Raw genomic sequence first — 26,812 nt, forward strand, 5'->3', positions numbered from 1 at the left:
CAGATTGATCCCAATTTGAACCCCCAAATTCCCCACTGTAGAAATTAACACGAATTTGTTAGCAATTTTTTTAGGTCAGTCCTTCATTTTTTATCATTTAAATTCCTATGCCTTCCTTTGTAAAATGATGAATTCCGAAATTGTTTCGTCTTTTAAACACACTGAATGAAGTTTTTTTTTGTTGCAAAATTTTTTTCTATTTATAAAACGGATCATTTTCAATTCTTTTTAAAAAATAAGTTTATTTTCTCCAATTCCACAAACAAATTATTCTTCAGATGAAATTGAACACATGTCAAGAGGTTTGAAGTTTGGATTTTTTTTATTCGACAAAAAAAAATTCACTCACAAATTGTCCGATTTCACTCATTTCAATTATTGATTTATTTTTACAATCACACAAAAAAATGTGATCATCTTTTTCATTGATTAAAATCGTTCTGATATCTCACGATTTTTATCCAGGGAGAATTCACTGATTTTCTTTTACAAGTTTACAGTTGGTCGCATCCATTTATGGTACCGTGATGGAAGTCTTGATGTCAACAGTTTTAATCCACACAAGATCTCTCGGTCTTGGTGATCTTCACAGAGCAAATGCTGTAAATTCAGCAACCAGATTTCAACTTCTTTGAGAATTCTTGTATTTTTCTCAAAAATATTCTGCCATCTTTTTTTTTTTCTTCAGCTGTTTCTTGCTTTATCTTTTGACACAGATCCAAAGCATCCAACTTTGCATTTTATTACGATTTGTTCATATTTTATCCAAACATCCTGGCATTTAGATTCGCATTCAAGATTTACTTCATCCGTATATTTGAAAACATTTTCATTTGATGACTGCAAGAATTCTTTAAATTCATTAATTTCTTTCTTAAGGTTAGGGACTTGGGTTTTTATTTTTAAGGCCTCCTCTTTCACTAATAATGAAGGCACGTTCATACAGCTGCTGCTGGGGTCAGTTGAGTGAGACTCGTAACATGTGTCGCAAAAACACGTTACATTTGTTACAAAACAATTCTAGTGTTTTTCCATGCAACAAACATTTGTTTCCCATGATCATTTCAATGAGGTCCACTCTTTTCATTCCATCCAAATTTTTTGAAATGTGTTCTTTCGTAAATGCATTATGGAATCGTATACAATTGATGCACAACAGTTTCTCACACTGGATGCACCAATATTTCACTATCGATGAGTTGTTTTCTTCTAAGCACGTGTCACATTTCAACAGCAATAATTGTTGGCGTTTTAATTCATTAGCCAAAATAGGTGAAAGGGTCAAGCCTTCATTATTATGAAATCCGTCCTCACATTCCAGAATTTCCCTTCTGTCTCGTCATCTTCCAATGTGTTGGTAAAACACGAATTACACAAACTATGAAGACATAGTAAAGTCTTGGATCTTTCATTTAATTGGGATTCACATCTGACACATTGGAAAAGAGATTGGTACTGATCAGTATTGGTAGTATCGGGCACACGGGTGGGTTCGTGAATAGTCTGAGTGAGGTCATAGGCAATGGCAAAATCATGACAGAACCTCTCCTCGTCATCGGTCTTATTTGAGTGGGTCAGCCATTCCACATTATGGACATTGAAGTCACTGCAAATGTGAATGTTAGCTGAAGGATGAGCAGACAGTATGTGGTCAATTTTCTCAGATATACTCTTAAAGATAGTAACCCCACTGTTGTGGGGGTGATAGAGGGCAAATATAAATACAGTGGTGTAAGCTAGTGCAACCCGGAAGCACATATAAGGTAAATTAGGGTCTTCTCTGGAGATATCCTTACTGTTAGAGAATAGATCAAGAGAGAGAGAGAGAGAGAGATAGAGAGAGAGAGGGGGGAGGTGTGTAAATCATATTGTAGACACGTAGACCGGAAGTAAAGATCAGCTGATCGGATTGTGTGTGAGTCACGTGATCAGGTTAGCTGAATCATGGAGATTTGGTTTGGGCTTAGAATGCGACAGACGGCTTGACAGACATCTCCCCTTCACTGGGGGTAGGGGTGACGCTGATGTGTGTAGAAATAAGACCTAGAAGAAGAAACCACACAGGCCAGATTCACTTTCCATCTTCTGCGAGACACCTGGAAAGTGAAATAAACTATAAAACCAATTCCTTGTCTTGGAGTGATTGAATCTTTGTCCAAAACAGGTGCCAGGTCTCTCCTCCAAGACGAGAGATTTCCAGATGGACCAACATCCAAGAAGCAGAAGGTATGTTGAAAATACATGTCACACACACAACGCCATATGAACAAATAGACAGAACAACTAGACGGTCACACACGACATTAACTCTGACTAGACGATCACATATGATCCCCTTTATGATACAACAAATATATAATATACGTCATCTCTTCTATCTCCATTGTTAGGGATAACAATGCAACACTTACGACATGGAAAGCCATCTTTAATGTAGGCACACACTCAATGGAGACGCATTTTTCTCGCGCTCCTGCCAAGGGAGAAATCAGTATTTTAAACTATGGCCAAAGTTAGAAATAAATAACAAAAATTAAACTAACTTCCGGAAAGAACTATGAAAAAAAGTAAATAAAGTGAAAGGGAACATATTTCAATAATTGTTTAATTGGAAATGTTTCGATTTAATTAATGAAAACGGGAAAGATTTTCATGAAATATTCTTTTTATTAAAAACAGACAGTGAAAGGACATATTCATAATTATGAATATGTTATTTTATTTTCTGTTTTTAATAAAAAAAAAATGTTTCATGAAAAACTTTCACGTTTTCATTAACTAAGTCAAAACATTTCCAATTAAACAATTATTGAAATATGTTCCCTTTCACTTTATTTACTTTTTTTCATAGTTCTTTCCGGAAGTTAGTTTAATTTTTGTTATTTATTTCTAACTACGGCCATAGTTTAAAATACTGATTTCTCCCTTGGATTTTTATGGCAGGTGCGTGAAATAAAATTATGTCTCCAGTTTCGGTGTAAAGTGTAGAAGTACCAATATAGGGATACTCTCCGACAGAACACGACCACTCTAATTTGTTTTTTAGGGGTATTCGAAGTCGCTGACAAAGACCGATAGGGACTATTTTCCGATATTTTACAGTTCCCGTTCACGCTATGTACGCGCAGTAGCATAAACGACGGCTGTTAAATGTACCTTCGCATAGCAAACTGCCTTCTCACGCGGCGTATGAATCTTCCGTGAAGCAGACAATTTAAAATTAAATGAAAAAGAAATAAAGCAAGAATAAAAGAAAAAGACATAGAATTTTCAATTTTTTTTTTTTTTAATTGGCGGATAATTTAAAATTTGAAGAAAACGTCTAAAACAAAAAATAAGAAAAAATAAAATACATTATAGCACATTTTGGGAAGAATTTTTTTTTTGTCTTACATAGTTTTTAATGCATTTTAATTGATCTAAAATAAAGTTTTCATGAATGGTTTACAAAAATATAAGCACCGAACATTTTTATGTTTTTTGTCCTTTTTTGATGGGAGGGAATTCAATTCTAGAACTTGTGTGGCTTAACAGGTGCTTCTGCAGTTTAATTAATTGTTTTTCCATAAGTAACGTGCCAACATTTACCGATTAGAATACCATTTAATATTTTTAGGAGATTTGACTGTTTTCTGTTTACTTTGAGGGAGGAGGCGGCAGATTTCTATGCCATGTGAGAAGGCAGTTTGCTACGCGAAGGCACATTAAACAGCTGTCATTTATGCTACCATGTGCTTCAATTCAAAGCTCATATCAATTTGATGGCAGTGAACCCGGACAGTCAGTAGTGGAGTGGTTGGAGAAAGCTGAACTAATATGTCAGTTGAGTGGGGTGAAGCACATCAAATGCGTCATTCCGATGAGCTTGTCGGGCAGCACATATGCTGTGTACCAGCAATTAAGTGACAACAAGCGGACCGATTTTGAGTGTAGAAAGAAAATACTGTACACAGTGTTTCCTTTGGATCCTCTTGCCGCATGGAAGCAGTTTGCGGCACACTGCCTCCAACCAGGTGAAACAGTCGACGTATATTTGGCAGAACTACGCAGGCTTGCAGTTCTGTTTGGCGGCGTATTGGATCAATGCCTGCAGTGTGAATTAATTGCTGGATTGCCGGAGAATGTGGAAGACTTATGACAAGCATACTCCCAGATGGAAAACCTAAATCTATTACAAGTGCTGGCGTGTGCTTGTGCCATTTTAAAGAATTGCACGGAAGTTCCAGAGCAAGCTGCATTACGGTGGTGTTACAAGTGTAATGAACTCAATCATAGAGCAAGCAATTGCCTGCTAGATAGTGCGACAGGAAGAGATGTTGGTGTCAAGCCTTGAAAACCTATCACATGTGCGGGAGCCTTTTCTAGTCTCACACAAAAACACACGTTCACATCTCAAACTATATTACTTGTCATATACATAAGCACGCACGTCCACACACATACATATATTCATGTTCGCATTTATAGACTCACATTCACGTGTATACACACACATGCTAATGTACACACATGTACTCACATACGCGCACACGTACGCACACATGGGCAACGTCACTTCCCCTTTCAAAGGAAATCCACACATGTGCAAAAGACCACCGGAAACAACTATAAAAGCAAGAGCAATAAGCAGCTTCTTTCTTTTCGGACCAGCTTCCGAGCTGAACTGTGTACGGACCAACAGTGTGCCCTATCGGCGCCTCATGCCACCCGCTACTATGCGTGGGACAAGAGTTAATAGGCAGTACGTACACCTTATATGCTTTCTCTCTCCATGAACTGGATTGACATTCTCACTCTTTCTCTCTCTATATATACAACTTGTGCCTGAGAATATCTTTGCGTAGCTGACTGCTAACATGGTGCACAGCTTTACTGATGTCAACCCTCTATCTTTTTCTTTGTCTACATGCTGGACTGTCATTCCCATTTCCACTACATTGCTCACTCCTTTTTTTCCACGCGCAGACATGAACATGTGTTACACCTAAAACAGTCATTCTTCAACAATAAATAAACGACACGTTCATTTTATCCATCAATCGAGTCTTTGTTTCCTTCATTCCATTCGTTTCATTATTTTCTTTTGTAACGGGATTAAGATTTATATATCCTAGTCCTCTACACATGTTACCAATGTCAATGGAAGATAATTCTGTGACAATTTAATTCCCCAAACTGGTGCAAATGGTGCATTGCGGTATATCACTGTTCACATCAATGCACTACCATGTCATCTGTCGTGGATACTGAATACACAGTCACTGGTCTGCAAGTCATGTTGCAAGGAATGGACAAGGTAGACGACCCTGGTGCTCACAGCAGATGGAAGCACACTTAGCTGCTGTGGAAAAGGAATGGTGCAAGTGAACCTTAGTACAATGTGGAGCATTAGCATAGAAGTCTTAGTTGTGGATGGATACTTGCTGTGGGTTGATTTATTGCTTAGGCTGAACGCAATCAAGTGACTGGGAGGAGTAGCTGTGTCTAGTAAAGATGAGGTGACCTTCCCACATTTCAGCAAGACCAATTTTGCTACTATCACCATCACCGAGCCTAACTTCTCCGCAGAGGATAAACAGAACACTAGGAAGTGGACCACATTGTGGAAATGGGCTGGCGACCAACCTCCACTTACATTGTGAAATAGACTTGCAGAGTATCCAGTCCCAACACCAATTCGTGAGGAGTATGAGAGCTACATGAGTATGTGAACATTCAAATGGTCAACGCAAATGTCTGTTTATTGACAGAATGATGACAACAGTGACCAAACGTTGCAGTGCCGGATCTACGCCGAGCCTATTTGCAAGTACATGTTGACAAAAACTCTGTGGCCGTTCCAAAGAGTAGAGGTCAACGGACAGCAATATTGTCTTACCCACCTAAGATTTGGGCTTAACGTTGGCCCTTTAATAATGATGGCCATTGTTAATACCATCCTCAGCCAGGATAAGACTATAAACGTGGCTATGTCTTCATATATTGACAACATTTTTGTGAATGAAAGTGTGTGTTCTGCAACCTGTGTCAAGAAACATTTGGAGAAGTTTGGTCTGGAAAGCAAGTTCCCTAGAACAACTGAGACTGGGCTCATGCATCCAGGATGAGCACAGAAAATTGTTATGGCGGTGTGGAAGTGACCTTTCAGCAGTGCCCAATAGATTTACTCGCCAAATTGTATTTTCAGTGTGTGGGAAAACAGACTGATCATTTCCCGGTGTGTGGCTGGTTACGCATCGCCACATCGTTTGTAAAACGAAGAGCAAATATGATGACGACTGGATGGGATTACGAAGTGCGAGACCCTATTCTAACATAGATGATCAAAGATATTTGTTCAAGAGCAGCCCTGGATGATCCAGGGGAAGGTGATTGATGTATCTGTGGAGAAGATGTTACAGTGTGGGTAGACACTAGTTCCATTGCTACAGGCGTGGTTGTGGAAAGCAATGGCAGAGGACACAAGCTGGCTCCGTGTAGTGCATAAATTTAGCTGAGCTTGATACTGTGCTGCAATGCGTCAACATTGCATTACAGTGGAAAGTCAAAACTATACATCTACGAATGGACTTTGCCTGTGTATATCGGTGGATAACTGACACCTTGTCCAGCCAGACGAGAGTTCATACCAAAGCAGCCTCGGATATGTTAATTAGGTGTTGCCTTCCCACACTCCAAAATTTGTCCTTGAAATATGCACTAAGAATCGATGTAGAACTCGTTAAGACTTATGATAATAGAGCTGACAAACTTACTCGAGTATCACAGTGGTGGTTCAATGAAATCTGTAAAGCGACAGAACCCAGAGATCTTGTGTGTGCCGTGGCCGCAGAACACAACACGTGTCTCATATACAGACAATTCATTGGTCTAGTGGACATACTGGTGTGAAAAGAACATGGTACTTTGTGAAGTTAGCCAACCCACTAATAACTGAAACCGAAGTGCGGTCGGTGGTTGGGAATTGTAAAGAATGCTAGTCCATAGATCCAGACCCGGTGCATTGGAAGCAAGGTAGACTTGACGTCCTGGAAACATGGAACAGGGTTGCTATGGATATAACACATTTCGGCACTCAGTTGTACTTGACGTTTGCCATGTCGAGGCAGTTCTGCTGACAGAATTTTGCTAGCGTCATTAAGCAATTCAAGAGTATATTCTGTAAAAGGGGGCCACTGACCGAATTGCTCAGATAATTGCAGTGTTTTGCAGAAAGATGTGGGTCATGCACATGCGATTTCAGTGTGCCCACGTACTCTCCGAAAATGAAATAATCGAGGGCCCATCACACAATAAAGCGCATTGTGACATTAAAATATCATGCAGGGCGTTATCCCTTGGATGATTGCACTAGGATGCTGCAATCTATCTTTTATGTAGACAACCTGATTAGAACAAACAATACCTTGGATGAGTTGACGAACTTGTATACACAAGCAGTAGAAACATTGCTAGAGGGAGAATTCATACTCCAATCTTGCAACTCTAATAATACAGGCTTACATGAGTTAATGATAAGAGATGGTACTCTTGTGAATCACAGTAGTCCTTGGGAGAAGGTGTTAAGTTATCGTTATGACCCTCTTACTGATACCATCAATATCACTTTCTATAACCCTAAGGCAGCGATTAAAGGCATATATTGTCTGAAGCATCAAGGATATTTGATCCTCTCTCATTATGTTTGTCAGTATCTATACAGGTATGTACTCTTATTAGTGAAATGTGGATATTGGGTTTGGAGTGAGATGAAATTGTGCCATGTGAACTTTGATCAAAATGGAAGATCACTATCCACGAATTGTCAGAACTTAGTTCTGTTACCGTCCCAAGAAAAAAACGTTGTTGGAGGAAGGGAAGCCAAATTATTTCTATTCTGTGATGCCTCTAAAAAAGCATATGGGTTTGTGGCATATGCAGTCCAGGGGAAGGATTAATTTCTGTTTTTTTCAAAGGCAAAAGTGGCACCCCTTAAATCAAAAAGTTTACCTACTCTAGAGCTTTTATCAGCCTTCTTAGCTATCAAATGCCTCCCTACATTGTTGAAAGCCTATTCGAATGTAAGTTTCAAGAAAATATTTCTTGGAGTTGATTTGCAAATAATGTTAGCCTGGTTAGTCTCAAAACAGACCAATAGCAAGAATGTTTTTTCTACAAATAGACTGAAGAACATTGGTCAATGGGAGGCTGAACTGATGTCAGACTTTTGTGTAGCCATTCAATTAAAATATATACTAACCGCACAGAACCCTGCTCACCTTATCACAAGGGGTATTCCTTTGCGTATCTGGACCATTTTGGATGAAAGACCACCCGATTTGTTGGCCTGAAAATGCTTTGAATTGTTTAAGCCAAGAAAGTAAAAGGATTGTATCCTCAATGGTTTGTGCTGTTTCCCCACAGTCAGGAGGTTCATTCCTTGAAGAATGTCTATCCCCTGGAGTTGCCCATTCAGGAACCCTCTGATGGTTTTGATTCTTTGACAGGAAATACTGATGACAATCTGAATGGCTGTACATCTGTATGTGATGATGGTCCTATTGGAGAGGACAGAGAGCTCGTTTGGATTTGCCCTGATTGTGGTGAAACAGACCATGTGTTGCGCCTGCTGTGATAACTGGTACCATTTCTCCTGTTTTGGTCTATATCAGCCTCCACCAGCAGAGGAGAGTTGGTGCTGTGAAGACTGCTTCAACCAGGACCCTTCATTATTCCACAATATGTTAGCGAATAATTCATTAAGTGATGCTGAACATGCATGTATTTGCCTAGGATGTGTTCGTTCAGATGATGATAGTCCAATGATATGCTGGTACCATTTCGACTGTGTAAGTATACAGCAGGTTCCCACAGAGGGTGAGAATTGGTACTGTTGGAATTGCCTAACTTTGAGGGACTAACAGATTGACTTACCCCATCTCATTTTCCTTTTTTTTTAATTTGGAGATGAGTGTATGAGAAAATGTTACTTACCTTCAATGGCCTCTGGTTTCGGGAGACAGATGCAAAAGTGCCTTCCCATTTATGATTATTTTTTTATATTAATGTGTAATCATGTGACCTTTAGATCATGTTATAAAATGGATTATTTTCCACAAGCTTTGCTAGCCTTTCTTATTTTACTTTTGGTTCCTACTGTCACGGTAGTTATTCCTTTCTTCTTCTATTTAATTTGTGGCATTACTAATATTTATTACGGGACTTCAAGGAATAATACTTTAGCTTGCAACCGACGGCAATCTGTTGCAAGAGATATCCATACAAAATAAGGTAAGACGATTTTCTCTTTCTCTCTCTGTCAATTGCCATTGATGTATCAAGAATAATTCCTTAAATTAAGACCTAAGTTTTTTGATTGTACTTTTTGTAGTGTCCTAGCAAAAATCTGCTACATTTCAAGTTAATCTCATCGATTACAAAGTTAAGTTGCAGATTTAAAAAAAAAAAATTGTTGAAAAAAAAAAAAAATTTATGGACTTTCATCAATGGGGGTAAATTTTCAGTTATAACGTTTTATTAAATTGAACACCCACTTTGTGACCATCTCACTCACGACTTATAAATATTTACTTTCTTTCCAACTCTATGACGGCTTTTACAGGTTTTTGAGTATGCTGAAAATGAATATTACAGTAATGCCCTATTTTAACGGAGAAAATTTCCAAAAATATTCTATTTAAACAAAAAATTGAATACAAAGTTTACATTTATTTAAAAAAAACAACAAAAAACACGTTTTGTGGTTATGAGTAAAAACATCTGACAATTCAAGCGGTCTTACTATTAGCATTTGATACAAATAATATTTCAGTTTAGTTTCAATTAACTTGGTTTAAATATGTTATTTTACATGATTATAATCATACATTTTTTCCGACACTAAAATAGATTATTACCAATATGACATTTATATTTCATGCAGACAAGTACTTTGTTTAATTTACAACAAATAATTGTTACCAAGGGCAAGAAATAATGCATTAAAGAACCTAATAACTGAAAGAAAAAAAATAAAACATGTTTACCTAAGTTGAGTTGTTGCTTGGCTTCAAACCTTCACTAACATCCAGAAACCTAATTTGCTACGGTTCTTATAGAGAACTAGCAAGGAGATCCGACGTTGTCCTGAATTGAATGAGGATCAACAAATGTTCCACCCTCCCATACTTTTATTGTCATCGAAAACGTGAAATTACCCATTTTTTTATCAAATCAATTGATTACCTGCTCTAGTTAGGGACCTTCAGCCGCAGTGTACTGGGATAAAGCTTCACATGTCTCCCCGCAGTCACTTAGTCCACAACACATTGTAGTCTACATTGCACTGTAGAGTATCTGTTAATTTTATAAAATTATCTCTAAATAATGGCTTCACTTAAAGTTTAAAATGCAAAAGTCAAGTATTATGGTTCAATTATTCTCTAAAAAGAAACATTCATTTTGAATGTTTTATCGAAGAACCAATTGTTGATTTTTATGAAATTATTTTTACATAATCATTTGAATTGAATTATTTTTACATAATCACTTGAATTGAATTATTTTGACATAATCACTTGAATTATTTTTACATAATCATTTGAATTGAATTTTTACATAATCACTTGAATTGAATTATTTTGACATAATCACTTGAATTATTTTGACATAATCACTTGAATTGAATTATTTTGACATAATCACTTGAATTTAATTAAATTTACATAATGCGAGTAGGAGGATGGTAGGTGATTACAAACCTATATATTCAAGTTCGGTCATTCTCTTTTGTTGAGTTTAACTTTTTGTATCAAGGAGATCAGACAAATTTTGCTTTACTACTGCTAAAATTCAATATTTTTGGTTGTCACATCCTGTTGGGCATGTTGCTTAAAGGACATTTCTTTTTGGCAACCTTATCATTGTCTTTTAATGTTTGAATATTAATTTTCTACCATTTTTTTTTAAATATTGCGAAAAAGAAATGAAGATTCTTCCTTTTTTGCTGACTTGTTTCTAGGAAACAGATCTTTCGATGGATGACGGTGTGATACTATAAAGTGGCCCTGAGGTGGGCTTGAGCCACTAAGTGCTGAGAGGGGGGGGGGCATAGACAAAATAGGAAATGGCTTAGAATAAACAAAGAAATAAGAAATATCCTACAATCAACTATAGATAGGAAGTAGCAAACAATAACAATAGAAACCTACAGATAAAACAGGGAAGGGCAGCTCCCGGTAGCCAGAGTGGAGTGGGTGACCTGAGATACCAATGTAGAGGGGACAGTCAGTTGACAACTAGAGACCGTCACGGCGGATAGAAGTTGGACATTTAGAGTTGACTGTGAAGCAGAGATAGAGATGAATGTAATATCGATAGAACAGGGAGAGGACACACACACAAGTCCAACAGTCAATTTATATGTGAACATTGGCGTTTGTGGTGGTCCTTTCTTTGTTCCACGATTTATTTTATTTCTACTTTTGTGAAACCACGCGTGTGTTCCCATCGGTATATTGCCAGCGAGAAAATGACGATCCGGCCATAAGAGGAATAGTCGAACGAAAAATCCACGATACACGACGTTGGGAGTCGGCAATCTGTCGGGGGCGCATGTCTCGTTACAACGGTACTGAAAATCAAGATTGAACGGCTGAAGCTGTGCCACGAGGATAGGGTTACACTACATGTATATTTCACCTTCCAGAAGGATATCTTGGAGCATATCCATTTTATGGATTTAATCCCAAATATCTATGGTACTAAAAAATCTATGCCTCCTCACTTTCCAAAAAAAAAAAACATGTATATCTACAACGACCATCAACAGTTTCTCCCATGCTCTATTCGTGCCTAAATCTAAATGCAAATTCCATGAACAATGATTCTTTTCTAGAACTGCCCACCTGAGGAATTCTGTTCTGCTAGCTGACCTTCCAGCTGACTACAATATGGGTGTTTTCAAGTCCAATGTAAACAAGTTTTTATTAACTGTCCCTTTAAGTAATCCAATTTACCAAATTTCCACTAATAATTACAATATTGTCCTTTTGACTAGTGTACACCCATTAACTCTTATCCTCAAGGCCTTGATAAAGGGTGACTCTTGTGTATATATCGTATTATAAATTTTTGTACTGTCTGCCTCTGTGTGTGACGCGGTTTATCACAGCCTACAGGCAATCCACTCAGGCAAGTTGGGTACTGAAATGAAGCTTATGACCCAGCGGATGTTTTAGTGATATTCATATCCATGTTTGGTGTATGGAAATGCAAAAAAATAACGATTTACTAAACAACATTTTATTCACTGGATATTTTTCTGGTATTCACCGGAAGTTATTATCTCCCTTAGTAAGTTCGATTTACTGTGTGTGTGTGAGAGAGAGAGAGAGAGAGAGAGAGAGAGAGAGAGAGAGAGAGAGAGAGAGAGAGGATTTGTCTCAGCCTACAGGCAATCCACTCAGGCAAGTTAGGTACCAAAATGAAGTTTATGACCCAGCGGATGCTTTAGTGATATTTATATCCATCTTTGCTGTATGGAAATGCAAAAAAATAACGATTTACTAAACAACATTTTATTTACTGGATATTTTTCCGGTACAAGGACTCAAGTTTGCCCAGCTGGGCAAACTTGAGTTTTTGTAAAAAGAAAAAATTGTTAAAATGTATTTAAGAATTTTTTTTTTTTAATATTTAAGAAAAAAAAAAAGAAATCGAATCCTGCTAATAAAATAATACATTTTTATAAACATTAATTTTTTTTATGGAGAAAACATTGCTGGTATATGAATGTTTGTTTATTTAGGAAGCTATGTAATGTAGCCGTCACTTTTTAACTGTGTTGTTATGGTTTAATCATTTAATGTTAATGAGAGAAACTTAGTTTTAGTAGTGCCCTGGAGGCATCTTTAACTTTATTTTTTGCTATCGGTAGAAGACCTAAGTTTAATTTTTTTTTACTCCTCACATAAAAATAAAATGAGTTTCTTTTCACTGTATGCAGATTAGGGTTTGTATGAGAAGCTTCGTACTATTTAACATCTCTTTAGTTTTTTTCGTGGCCTCAGGCATGAATCAGGTAGCCTGATAATCTATATATATATAAAAGTGAAAAAGTGTGTGTTAGTGTGTGCATTTTTTCTGTATGTCCACTAAAGGCTTTTCGCCGGGGGGGGGGGGGTACTATCGCTTAGAAGTGTTCATATACCTCCCTTAGATAATATCTAGGATTTGCGAATGTGCATCGCATCTAGATTTATTTACATCTAATTTTACAGAATTCTTGCTATTTCAGCCCGTCTCGCGCTGATTTGGCTTTTTTGTATAAAAGCAAAACTGATGTGAAACTAAGGAGCCATTCTCCGGCCCAGAAAGCAATGGACGTTTTGGTCAAAGTCGGTTTTCACTGTCATATCAGACAACTGCTTTTGGACACCCTCTCCTAATAATGGGGGAGCTGGTTTTCTCCAACACATTGGGGAAACAAAAACCAGACCAGACCAGACCAGACGAAGTTGGGTAAAAAATAACCCCAATAGAACTACCCTGCAGTTAAAATTCAATACGAAATTAAATTTGGCGCGTACCTACCACTTGTGTTTATAAACGTTAAGTGCGTTTCATTTCCTGTGGCATGATGTTTGGCCTCATTAAACACGCACCTGTCACATCACTTAAGGATTTTATTTCACACATTCTCACTTCTCTGCCATCGTAGCATGGCAAGAAGTCATCAGCCTATTAACCTCAAGGGTTCAGGTCCAAGCCTAACTACCTACCAAAACTTTTTCTTTTACACTTTCAAACACCTGGGCAACACCGGTACCCAACTAGTCTATTATATAAATTTCACCTATCTGTTTAAATGTATGTATGTATGTCTGCCTAAAACTTTTGACAGAGGTGACGGATTTTCATCAGATCCATATCGTTTTGAAGCTTGACCCTTTGGACCACAAATATCGAAAAACTAGCTGAAAACATTAATTTCTTCACTCTCAACAAGGCACTTCCTACGAGAAGGGGTTGCTTTTTTCACCGATATTTTCAAAAGTTATCCCCTCTTTTCGATTGACTAGCCTTAATTTAAACCTTTGTCACTTCCCGTTTGGCGATGGATGCAACAGCAAAGACGTCACGTTTTTTTTTTTATTTTCCTGTTATTTTCTTCCTTTACAGTATGGGTTTGAGCCTGCCTGCCTATCACTACTTGTTGTTTTTTTTGCTTAACACACACCTCCAATCACCCAGCCAACGTCGGGCACCCATATAAAGGGTAGTTGCTTGTTTGAATGTATAGCTAAAAGTCAAAAACTACCAAACGACGACTTGTAACAGAGGCGTTTATTTTTAATAGTGTTGTTCCAGTTCAAAGTTCTTGAACACACAGGCTGTCTAGTACCCTTGAAAAGGAACAAACAAAAATATAACACAAAAGAAAGAAAAATCACACACTGCATTTTTTTAAGCGCAATAAAATGCATTTATTTGTGGTTCTTATAAAAAACAACGAATTTTATTATATTTACTTAGTCTTTACACGGTATATTATTTTCGTGACGCAAGAATTTGCATATGTGCTTTAATGGCTGCTGCTGCTAATAGTTTCTCACACACCCATACACTTTGTTATAGATAGACACAAGGTCAGGGGGTTTTGGAAACCAAGCATATTAGGTGAAATGCACTCTGGCATAAAAACCATGCCTGAGCAGTCCCGTTGATATTTCTTGGTATCCTCAGGCAATCATCAATAAAGTAACGTTTTCTGAAACATAAGGTAATGCCCAACAGGCTGGGCCTCCTAGGATTGAGCAAAACCATCCCTAAGGATGAGGACAAAAAATCCTCTGTTAGACTCATTGTCAAAGACATGCCTTACTGCTACAAACAAAGCCTCCTTCATTTGTGCCAGGTAATACACATTGAAAATTCTTTAACAATTGAAAGAAGAAAACAAAAAATAAAGTTTTTAATTCATTTTCAGGCACTTGTATAGTTTAGTCAAGACATTCAAAAATGAAAATATCGAAAACAAGTTATATTGTACGTATCTGTTTTGGACTGAAGATTACCGAAAAAAAATTTCATTTAATTTGATCGAGTAGTTTTTCTTTTTTTACAGCGGAAAAACATGTTCATATGAGAGCGCGTTGAAGTCAGCCATTATGAAATTTGCTGAACACACCAGGGGGAGATAACTGCATGTAAAGCGCCGATACTCCCTCCCCTTCTTCCTACAAATCAAACCTTTTGCTTGGTATCATAACAAATTGTTTTTTTGCTGTAAAAAAAAAAAAAAAAACCTACTTGATGAAATTAAGTGAATATTTTTTCGGAGAACTTCATTCCATAACGGATATGTGCAATATAACCTTTTTTCGATATTTTCATTTTTTAATGTCTTGACTCTAAACTGTACGAGTAAGCATTTTCAATAAAATATTTTTAAAACTTCAATTATCCATTTTTCATCATTTTTAAAACAAGTAAACATTTTGTTTTGAAAAACAAACAACAATGGACATTTTTTAGCTGGTTTCTCTAAAGTATAAAGAACTTTTTGTGGAAAAAAAGAACAAATTTCTTTGCAAACCCCATAAAATTGTCCAAATTCAGTCATACTAAGATCAAAAAAATTATTTTCTTTTTTAAATGAATCAATTTTTTTACCTTCTGAATTGAAGCAAAATATTTCAGAATGATCCCAACTTGAACCCCAAAATTGTCCACTGGAGAAATCAACACGGATTCGTGGACATTTTTTTGATGTCAGTTCCTCATTTTTTATTGTTTTAATTTTGACGCCTTCCTTTGTAAAATGATGAATTCCGAAATTCACATCACAAGTAATAATTGTTTCGTCTTTTAGACACATGGAATAAAATTCTGTTTTTGTGGCAATAATTTTCTGTATTTGTAAAAATGGATGATTTTTAATTCTTTTCAAAATAAATAATTTTTTTTCTCTACTTCCACAAACAACAAATTCTTCACATGAAATTGAACACATGTCAAGAGGTTTAAAATTTTCATTTTCTTCATCAGACAAAAAAAATTCACTCACAAATTGTCCGATTTCACTCATTTCAATTATTGATTTATTTTTACAATCACACAAAAAAATGTGATCATCTTTTTCACTGATTAAAATAGTTCTGATATCTCGTGATTTTGATCCAGGTAGAATCCATTGATTTTCTTTTACAAGTTTTTTTACAGGAATTGTTTTCCGAACACAAGACACTGATGAGATTTGTCTACTGCCCAATGGTTCCGTTGCTTGATGCCACCAGTCAGGCAATGTGAAACACAATTCACATGTTTTATTCGGTCGCATCGTTTTAAGATGCCGTGATGGAAGTCTTGATGTCAATAGTTTTAATCCACACAAGACCTCTTGGTCTTGGTGATCTTCATGGAGCAAATGCTGTAAATTCAGAAACCAAATTTCAATTTCTTTGAGAATTCTTGTATTTTTCTCAAAAATATTCTGCCATGTTTTAATTTCTTCTGTCGTTTCTTGTCTAAACTTTTGGCACAGATCCAAAGCATCCAACTTGGCATTTTCTACGATTTGTTCATATTTTATCCAAACATCTTGGCATTTAGATTCGCATTCAAGATTTAATTCATCCGTATACTTGAAAACATTTTCATTTGATGACTGCAAGTATTCTTTAAATTCATTAATTTCTTTCTCCAGGTTCAGGACTTGAGTTTTTATTTTTAAGGCTTCCTCTTTCACTAATAATGAAGGCACATTCATACAGCTGCTGCTGGGGTCAGTTGAGTGAGACTCGTAACATGCGTCGCAAAAACACATGTTACATTTGTTACAAAACAATTCTAGTGTTTTTCCGTGCAACAAACAGTTGTTTGTCATGATCATTTCAATAAGGTCCACTCTTTTCATTTCATCCAAATTTTTTGAAATGTGTTCTTTCGTAAATGCATTATGGAGTCGCATACAATTGATGCATAAAAATTTCTTACACTGGATGCACCAATATTTCACTATCGATGAGTTGTTTTCTTCTAAGCACGTGTCACATTTCAACAGCAATAATTGTTGGCGTTTTAATTCATTGGCCAAAATAGGTGAAAGGGTCAAGCCTTCATTATTATGAAATTTGTTACAACATTGCGGACATTTTCCTTCTGTCTCGTCATCTTCTAACGTGTTGGTAAAACATGAATTACACAAACTATGAAGACATGGTAAAGTCTTGGAAGTTTTGTTTAATTGGGATTCACATCCGACACATTGGAAAAGACATTGGTATTGATCAGACGCCATCAATTTATAATTAAGATGCAAATCAAACTGAAAAATAAAAAACAAGAACATCTTAAAATCAAAAAGTTAAATTAAAGTCAGCATCCATTTTGCAATCTATACAATCGATATATATTTTATAATTTTTAGATAAAAAGTGGAAATTGGGGAAAAAAGAGAAAGAAAGGAGGAAAGATGATGAAGAGAGATTAGAGGAAAAAAGAGAACTTGGAGGAAAGGGGAATTGGTGGAAAGATGAAGAAGAGAGACTGAAAGAAAGGGGAAAATAGAAATTGGAGGAAAGAGGGGAAAATTGTAATTGGAAGAAAGAGGTTGGTTGGTTGTTTTTGTTTTACGGCATATCAACCCTTTTCGGGTTATTTAATGCCGAATCCAAAGATTTTGAAGAAAAATTTTTTTAATAGAATATATTTGTTGTTTTCACGTTGGTTTCTATTTAACTCATAGTTGGAACCCTAACAGGTACTACCACTCTGGGTCTGAGTGGACCTGGGAGCAATGGTAATTAAAGGGTAGCTCCACACTCCCCAAAGCCCACAAGCTGGGGCCTCACCACTGGATATAGTTTAGGGTCATATCCAGGACCCCCATTGAGGGACTTTTACCCTCTGCAGGGGGGCAGTCGGTGTATTCTAATGCCCCACCGACAGGAAGAAAGAGGAAAAAGAGAAATTGGAAGAAAGAGGAAAAAGAGAAATTGGAAGAAAGAGGGAAAAGAGAAATTGGAAGAAAGAGGAAAAAGAGAAATTGGAAGAAAGAGGAAAAAGAGAAATTGGAAGAAAGAGGAAAAAGAGAAATTGGAAGAAAGAGGAAAAAGAGAAATTGGAAGAAAGAGGGAAAAGAGAAATTGGAAGAAAGAGGGAAAAGAGAAATTGGAAGAAAGAGGGAAAAGAGAAATTGGAAGAAGAGAGACTAGAGGAAAGAGGAAAAAGAGAGACTAAAGGAAAGAGGAAAAAGTGATTGAAGGAAAAAAGAAAAACTGCAAGTTCTTGCTGAGAGAATATACACTGAATCACAGTGCGACTTTCGCTCCTAACATTCCACTACTAACATGATCTTCCCACTAAGCCAACTTTAAAATGTAAAGAACAAAATGTCATTGTACCACGCCTTCATTGACCTTACTACTGCATTTGACCTTGTGTTGCCCTAAAAAAAAAAAAAAAACTTTTATTGAAAAATAATCAATTCCAGTAACTTGATTAGGTAGTAAAGTTGATATTTATTTAATGTAGCCACCTTCAGCCTCAATCACTGTTTCAATATGGATACAGAACTGGGAGCATGCCTTTTTCACAAGTACCAGCAGGAGCTCAACAACTATTCACCGGAAGCTGGCGATCAGGCTGGCTTTGGTGTTTTGGATAGTCACGTTTTCATCAGATGTTCTTTTTCAGCATCGACCAATGGTTGAATGAATTGATTCAAAGAAGACCAAGAAAACATAAAAAAGGTTTGGTGACTTTATCGCAAAGCCCACACACACACACGCACACTAGAGGTGACACAACCACATAGACAGATGATCACACTGCGCATACATCCAAAAGACATTAATATTAATAACTCTGCTGTTCCTGATATTCATAAATGACCTCCCCGATAAAATTGCCTCTGAGATGGGTATATATGCTGATGACACCACACTCTATAGCAGGCACGACAGGAAAACAAATGAACATATATCTAAAGTAATGGCAGAAACACTGGAGGATGACCTCAAATCAGTAGTGGAATGGGGACAAAAATGGATGGTAACGTTCAATGCCACCAAGACAAAACTGGTTTCATTCAATAATTACAGGAAACCTTCTCTACCACCTATAGCAATGGCCAACAACTCTTTAGCTGAGAGTACGTCTTTCAAGCTCCTTGGCCTAACGTTCACAGGAAACATGAGCTGGAACAATTACATCGAGGGCATTGCCAGGGCCGCTGCGAGGAAGGTGGGCTCTCTCTACCGTGCTAGAAAACTTCTAACACCCGAAAGTATCCTGTACCTCTATAAGGCCACGATTCGCCCATGTATGGAGTATTGCTGTCATATTTGGGCCGGTGCATCGGCTACTAGTCTCTCTCTCCTTGACAGGGTTCAAAAGAGAGTCGCAAATCTGATAGGCCCTAAACTGGCATCAAAACTTCAGCCTCTGTCCCATCGTCGAAACGTTGCATCCCTCTGCCTGTTCTACAAGTATTATAATGGTGAATGCTCTGAAGAACTGCAAGCACTTGTGCCCCCACGACGTGAACACCCTCGACAGACCCGACAAGCTGCAAAATCCCACCCCCACACTGTAGAGATCCCTAGATGTAAAAGATCCTTCTACTCCAGTAGTTTCTTCCCCAGAACTGCTAGACTTTGGAATTCCATTCCGGGTCACTGCTTCCCCAACTGTACTGACATGCATAAGTTCAAGTGCAACGTGAACCAACATCTCGCTGCCCTAATCCCTACATAGTGCCCCAGTAGATGTTTCCCCTGATAGTAGCCCCCTACACCAAAGTGGCAATGTGCCTTGTTTGGGGTGAAAATATAATTAAAAAAAATAAATAAATAAATAAAAAATAATCACCAAACAGAAAATCCTCGTCTCCACACAACTTTATAACGCTTTTAAACCCATTTCAAGTGAAAATATTATTAGCTACTTATACATTAAAGGCAAGATAGGTTTCTTTTAGACTTACATGGTATATTTTTTTGCGTTTTAACTAGGTTTTAATTTTTCTTACAAATAAAAGTACTGTATATCACATTACTGTTACCAAACAGAAGATAAGTTACCCTTAAATAAAAAGTGCTTCTACAGAATTCTATCTAGATGAAAAAACAAACCAAAGTTTACCCATGATGAAAAGAAAAGTTTGTAAAACAGAAATTACATATTTTTATATATATAAAGTAGTAGCTTTTGTGCGTGTGTGTATGCAACTTTCCTACAGCCCTCACTACTGGACCAAATCTAGCATGATAATGATTCCCCACAAAGGGATGGTAGGCACCATTTTCCGTAGTTAACCTCAAAGGTAAAGGTCAAAATTCAACGTCATAGCTTATGTATATATACTCTCCTACAGCTCACACCACTAGACCAATCATAACCAAACTGGAGATGATGGCCTAACGATGATGCACACTATATTTCAAGGTTAAGGTCAAAGATTGAGGTCATATTTCATAAATTCTCCCACCTAGGGAAAGTGACGAATCACAACTTCATGTGCACCATCTCTGGGTGGGGAAGTTTATGAAGAGCTGCATCAAATATGACCTTAACCTTTTACCTTACTAAAAGGTAACATTACATCTGCTTCTTGTTTTTTTTCACTGTTCATTTCGTCTGTCATGAGATTAACAAAACCCTGCCATCTCAACAATTCTCTCCTCACCACCATGAGACCACACATCCATTTCCCCCTGCTCACTTTTTTTCTCACCCTCCTGCTGGCTGAAGCATGCCATTTCTCGTCTCTGACTGCTTCTCTTCGACAACATGATGTTCTGTATACAGAGTTTTGGAGAAAAATTAAATGGTTCTGCCTGGTGCATGTTGGCGCGTGACTTACGGAAAAACGGTAAATTGGGAGGTGGGGGTGGGTGGAGCATGACTTACGGCAAAACGGTAAATTAAACTGCAGAAGTACATGTTAAAAGTTGTACAAGTTCTATAATTGAATACCCCTTCAAAAAATAAGTTTTTGTAAATCGCTTGTGAAAATTTAATTTTTTAGATCAATTAAAAGCATCAAAATCTATGTAACACAGAAAAATGAACATTTTTTTGTTTTTGAAAACTTTGTTATTTCAAGTGTCTGCTAAAAATTCTCCCGCGATGTGACAAGTCAGTTTATTATGTGCAAACGCATCATGTAAGAATTGCGTGAACGAAGGTGGTGAGATGGCGCAAAATAGTAAGGGTCCAGAGGTTAATACCATGCAAATGGTAAATTTGCGACGGGTTTGAATATCAAATTTGTTGTCAGTGACCCCGAAAACCTTTCAAAAACTAAATTTTATCAGTCGGTGTTCTGTTGTAGTTAAAGTAAATATTTACCTACATTTGAAAGAAAGTTTTAAAAAAATAAATAAAAAAATAATGTGGTTCATTTTTGTGTGTGTGTTAAATAGTTTTTAATTCTTTTTAATTAATCTAAAAAATTAAGTTTTCACAGGCGTTTTACAAAAACATTTGCTTTTTGTTCTTTTTTTGGGGAGGAGTATTCAGTTATAGAACTTGAATAGTTTAACAGGTGCTTCCGCTGTTTAATTAACCGTTTTTCGATAAATAAGCCGCTGACATTTACCGAGTAGAATACTGTTGGGGGTGTTGACTTTTTAGGGTAATTTGAGTCTGTTTCAAGCGAATATCACTAGGCTCTGCCAAACGATTGTGAAGAAAGGAGCACATGATTCCATGACGTCAGACTTGTGTTAACTAGACGAACTATGGAAAAGCAGAAGCGACTTAATGATTTTTTAAAACCTTTGATTGTGTTCTTCAAACTGCAATTAATAATAATATTTTTAATGTGAAAAAGTGTTAGTGGTATTCTGTATGAAGCGATGTAACTGTTACGTCAGAAAAATCGTCTGGTTGTGAACTTGGTTGACGTGAGCTTGTTTACATACGCATGCGTATCAGATATTCTTGTGCACATGAGGTCTTTATATCTTGCAAACTACTTTTTTCTGTAAAATTTAAATAATAGTTTCGTCTTCAGCATAGTCGAAAACCAAATTTGTGGACTGTTGATCACAGCGAAATAAATTTGTTTATAGTGCGCTTCAGTACCAGTGGCGTCAAACTGTTGAACATTAGGAGTGTCAGAATTCACCATTAAAAAAGGAGTGATTATTTAGACTCGCTATCTTTCGAAGCTTATAACAATATGAATCATGTAATTTAAACCTTAATTTTTTTTTTCAATAAAAGGAGCAAAGACCAAACTTTAAAATAATAAAAGGTTTTATTGAAAAATATACAATATTTTTTTTTAAATCGGTTTTCTTTAAAAAAGATTCCACAAAATTCAACAAATTTTAACTTAATCTAAATATAATAATAATATATAAATTCAAAAAAATCACTTACCTATATAAAATGGGTAGGGGTGGAGGGTAGGAGTATCAGAATTTTGGGGGAATTTTTGACACCCCTAACAGAAAACTGCAAATAAAATATAAAAAACTTGTAATTTCTCTTTTTAAAGTGGGTTGTTTTTCTTTATGGAATATACTTCCAAAATAAACTATTAAAGTTGTTTAAAGAATAACAAATATCATTTTTTATTTTAAAAAAAAACAGTGTTTACAGAGTGCATGCGCGCATTCATGCAGCCATGCTTTTTACGTAATGAAATCAATTGAATTTTACGAGTTAAATTTTTAAACTTTAAAAATCTATCAAGATTTTTCTATTGGCTCAATTTTTATGATATTTTCAGGGTTAATGTGAAATTTTATGCTCTTTCCAATAAACCGAATGTAATATTTTAGACAAACGTTTTTTTTTTTTAAATTCACCCCCACCTTTTGAAATGTCTATTAAAATTTAAATAATTAATTTACTCAAAAGTTTTATATATCACAAATTGAAGATAAAAAACAATAAAATATTCTAATTTAAAAAGTTCAAAGTGTAAAACCTTTCTTTTTTTTAAAACCACATTAATGTTTTTTTAAATGAAAGCTCATGCTATGCTTAGATTGTCAAGTAAATATCGGACGCTGACGACAATTTTTTATCTATTTCATTCAATATTTTCTTTTTTTTAGATATTAAAAAAAAAACAATTCACTTGATAAAGAAGAAATAAAATATATTAACTAAAAATTCATGTATTTCATTAAGAGAATAAAAAAAATAAAAAAATCGGTAGAGTGGGTTTTTTTCTTAAACGGCAAAAACTGGTAAGTGAAGGTCTTCATTTTTCACCTAAGGTGACCCAAAAATACTAATTTTGGTTTACAGCACACAATAGAAAGAGACATTAATTGTGGCGCTTCGAAGCCACCGGAAGATAAACTCTGGAAAATCAGACACTTGTCCCCCTTTTATTTGAACAAATACTGTTAGAAATTTGCTCATTATATGTTACCGTGACATAAGTTGACATATATTCGGTGTTTTTGTAATAGTATTTTGTCTAGTTTATTTTTATAACACCTTTTCCCAAACTTACCATGTTAAAGAGATTGTTGGGCGCCATTTTTAATTTTCCAATACATCAGTAAACACTGCATGTTTTTCGAGCTGAATAAACATGTTACATTGAATAAAAACACAAAAAATATATCCAGTTAGGTAGAAAAGTAACTTATCTTGCCTTTGATAACATTTATTTGTTATATATTTGTTTTTTGACAACTTTTTCGAATCTACGTGTACAGTAATACAAACCCGCAACGTCTCTTCTGTGGGAGAGAGGTTGCAGGGTAGAGAAAAGGGCATCCCCCACTAAGTCATGAAGTCTATTTTGTACTCTGTCAAGGCAGGATAGGCTGTTTTTTGCAGCTCCTGCCCAGATATGGCAACAGTATTCCATCCTTTAACCTTACAACTGAATAAAAAAACATATCCAACTTTAAATTTACTTGGAAATACGATTTAAAAGATAGAGCGGCAGCGGCACTCTCTGCATTAGCACCTTTACGCCGTTTAACAACGGCCACCGTGGTTTACCTATCACTTATTTATTTTTCCCCTGTTAATATTATAGTTAAGTCTGCTATTGACGATAATAATTTTACGGCAAGGGAGAACGATTGTTCAGGCCCTCTCAGTTTAGTTTTGTCAAACCGGCTACATTCGCGAAATTTGGCCGATAAAAGTCACCGTTTCCAAAATGGGGGATCGATTTACTAAAACGTTGAATTTAAAACAGAGCATGCCTTTAAAAATGTCATGGATTTATTTCTTACATTTTATAATCTGGTAGATCTGTGACCATACGATAATAATCTGCTCAAAAAAAAAAAAAAAAAAAAAAAAATGGGTACTGGTGCATGGTACTGGTCGCGATTAGAGTTCCCTGCCGAACACCCTAAAAAAACACTGACTTCTCCCTACGCATCAGCAAAGGACATGTTTTAGTTGCCATAGTAACTAAGCGATCATGAATTTTTATCGACTTAATATTTGAATCTAAAAATAAAAAGTGCGAATTAGTATAGAAATCACTTATCTCAAAAACACTTCCGTCTCCAAACTGCAAACTAGTGAAGAATTTTGTTTATGAATATTGAAATAAAAGACATTACTACACATTTATTAATAATATCTCAGTTTTAATCACTTTTATCGACTTTTTTTTTTTAACTGTTTTACTGTTTATGTGTCACTTTTATCGACTTTTTTAGGCGAATTTGCACCCTCCCGATGTTAAGAATGGCTTTTAATTAAGCTTAGAAATATGATTTAAAATATAGCGCGGATCATAAGTGCAGTAAGTGCACTAGCACCCATTTTTTTTATCAATAAATGTTTAGTAATTATTTTTCTTTTAATATTCATAAACAGTAAAAACGTCATTTAAAAAAGAAAATGCTATTTAAAAAAAGAAAAGAAAAAGTCGATAAAAGTGACACATAAACAGTAAAACAGTAAAAAAAAAAGTTGATAAAAGTGATTAAAAACAAAGGCGATAAAAGTGAGATATTATGCAAATAATTAAGTAGAATCTCATTTTACGGAATTAGCTAAGAGTGTTAATTTACAATAACACCTATGGCACCATTGGCACTTCTGCATGTCAGTAACATGAAGCGAATGCGTGTAATTTAGTTTCAAGAACCGCCGACAGATGTCGTTTGTCAGCCAAAGAACCGGGGTCGATGATTATTGTTGTAATGAAAAAAAAAATTTCATTCAACACACAAAACTAAAAACACATAGAAATGAAAAAAGTTGGGAAATTATTTTAATATTCATTTTAAGAAAATGCTATTTAAAAAAGAAAAGAAAAAGTCGATGAAAGTGACACATAAACAGTAAAAAAAAAGTCGATAAAAGTGATTAAAAGTGAGATATTATTAATAAATGTGTAGTAATGTCTTTTATTTCAATATTCATAAACAGTAAAACAAAGTCGATAAAAATTCATGATCGTTTAGTTACTATGGCAACTAAAACATGTCCTTTGCTCATGCGTAGGGAGAAGTCAGTGTTTTTTTAGGGTGTTCGGCACGGAACTGTAATCGCGACCAGTACCCATTTATTGATCCGAGCTGAAATACCGTTATTATTTAAAAAGCCATTCTTAACATAGGAGGGGAGGGTGTTTTGTACCTTTTCTATACTTTAACCGTTAATAAAACCTTTTATACCTTTTTATACTTTAACCTTTAATTGAATAAAAAACGGCGATTTTGCAGAGATGGCCAGCAGCACTACAGGCCGACCCAGTACGAAACGAAATAAAAAAACATTTCGTTTTTATTTTATTCGTTTTTCTGTTACATAAAAAGTTAAAAATATAATTCGTTCGTTTTCGAGTTAAATAATTCGTTAAATTCACCGGAGTAGATATTTGCCGTGTCCCCCTCTCTTAAAAGTACCGGGTCGGCCTGTAGTGCTGGTGCTGGGCTGGCCGTCTCTGTAAAATCGTCTAAAAAACATAAAACTTTAATTAAACTCGGAAATACGATTTTAAAAAAATAGCGCGGATCAGTAAGTGCACTAGAATCAAAAATGTAAAACAGAGGGAAGTACCGCTACTTCCATACGTGCGTCGATAAATAAATATATTTATAAATATCAATAAATAAATATTTCGGCGGATGTTTAGGAAAGTGACCACCTCTAATTCCACAATATTTCTTCTATGGCAAACAAATAACATTTTAAAGATTAATGTGATATTTTGAAATATGATTTTACTTACAGTTTATCGTCCTTAGAAGATGTTTGAAAAAGTTTCGTTATGTTCAACAATCAACAAGTTGACGTGGAACAAAAAGGTGTTACGTCACACAACTTTGAAACAATTTGATTGGATGATTTAAAAAAGATAATGAAACTGTTTTTCCACGAACTTTTTAACAAGATAAAAATCTTTTTCTTTAAGTTCGGTTAAAAGATAAAAATAAAAAACATTTTGTTATAGTTAGCTAGCGTCTTCGCTAATTTTCTGCGGAGCGATACTGGAAGCGTTGACAAGGAAAATTTGTTTCTTTAGCTTTTTTTTAAATTTTTATTTATTTTTTTTTATTTTTGGTACTCTTGAAGAATTTGACCCAGATGCCCGGGAATTCCCGTCAAGCATGGATCGGGCGAGACCGGCAATCATCGGTTTCAGCCGAGCGTTGTCGCAGACTAATTTAAAAACAAACAAAAACCTACCCTTAAAGGACTGAAAATATTTTTATTGTATTTATTTATTTATTTTGGTACTAGTACAGTGCACAGAGTGCCGGACGTAAATAATAACGTTATTATTTAAAAAGCCATTCTTAACATGGGGGAGGGGAGGGTGTTTTGTACCTATTCTATACTTTAACCTTACAATTGAATAATAAAAAAAAACATATCA

General features: G+C 35.8%; 1 protein-coding gene across 2 annotated transcripts; it reads right to left on the reverse strand.

Moving 5' to 3' along the window:
• Positions 1-14,440: 14,440 nt before the first annotated feature.
• Positions 14,441-26,463, reverse strand: LOC145296151 (uncharacterized). Of its 2 annotated transcripts, XM_080142349.1 has the most exons (3): positions 26,165-26,463; positions 22,375-22,449; positions 14,441-17,308 (listed from the first exon to the last, which is right to left on the reverse strand). In XM_080142349.1, exon 3 carries the CDS (start codon positions 17,279-17,281, stop codon positions 15,416-15,418), a length of 1,866 nt encoding a protein of 621 aa, XP_079998475.1. In that variant the 5' UTR covers positions 17,282-17,308; positions 22,375-22,449; positions 26,165-26,463; the 3' UTR covers positions 14,441-15,415. The 2 variants fall into 2 exon arrangements, with proteins under 2 accessions (XP_079998475.1, XP_079998476.1); XM_080142350.1 differs by lacking the exon at positions 22,375-22,449 and having other exon boundaries at positions 26,165-26,284.
• Between the last annotated feature and the right edge of the window lie 349 nt (positions 26,464-26,812).

This window comes from Euprymna scolopes, chromosome 16 (assembly GCF_053919585.1).
Source record: "Euprymna scolopes isolate OS-2025 chromosome 16, ASM5391958v1, whole genome shotgun sequence".
NCBI classification, from domain to species: Eukaryota; Metazoa; Mollusca; class Cephalopoda; order Sepiida; family Sepiolidae; genus Euprymna; species Euprymna scolopes.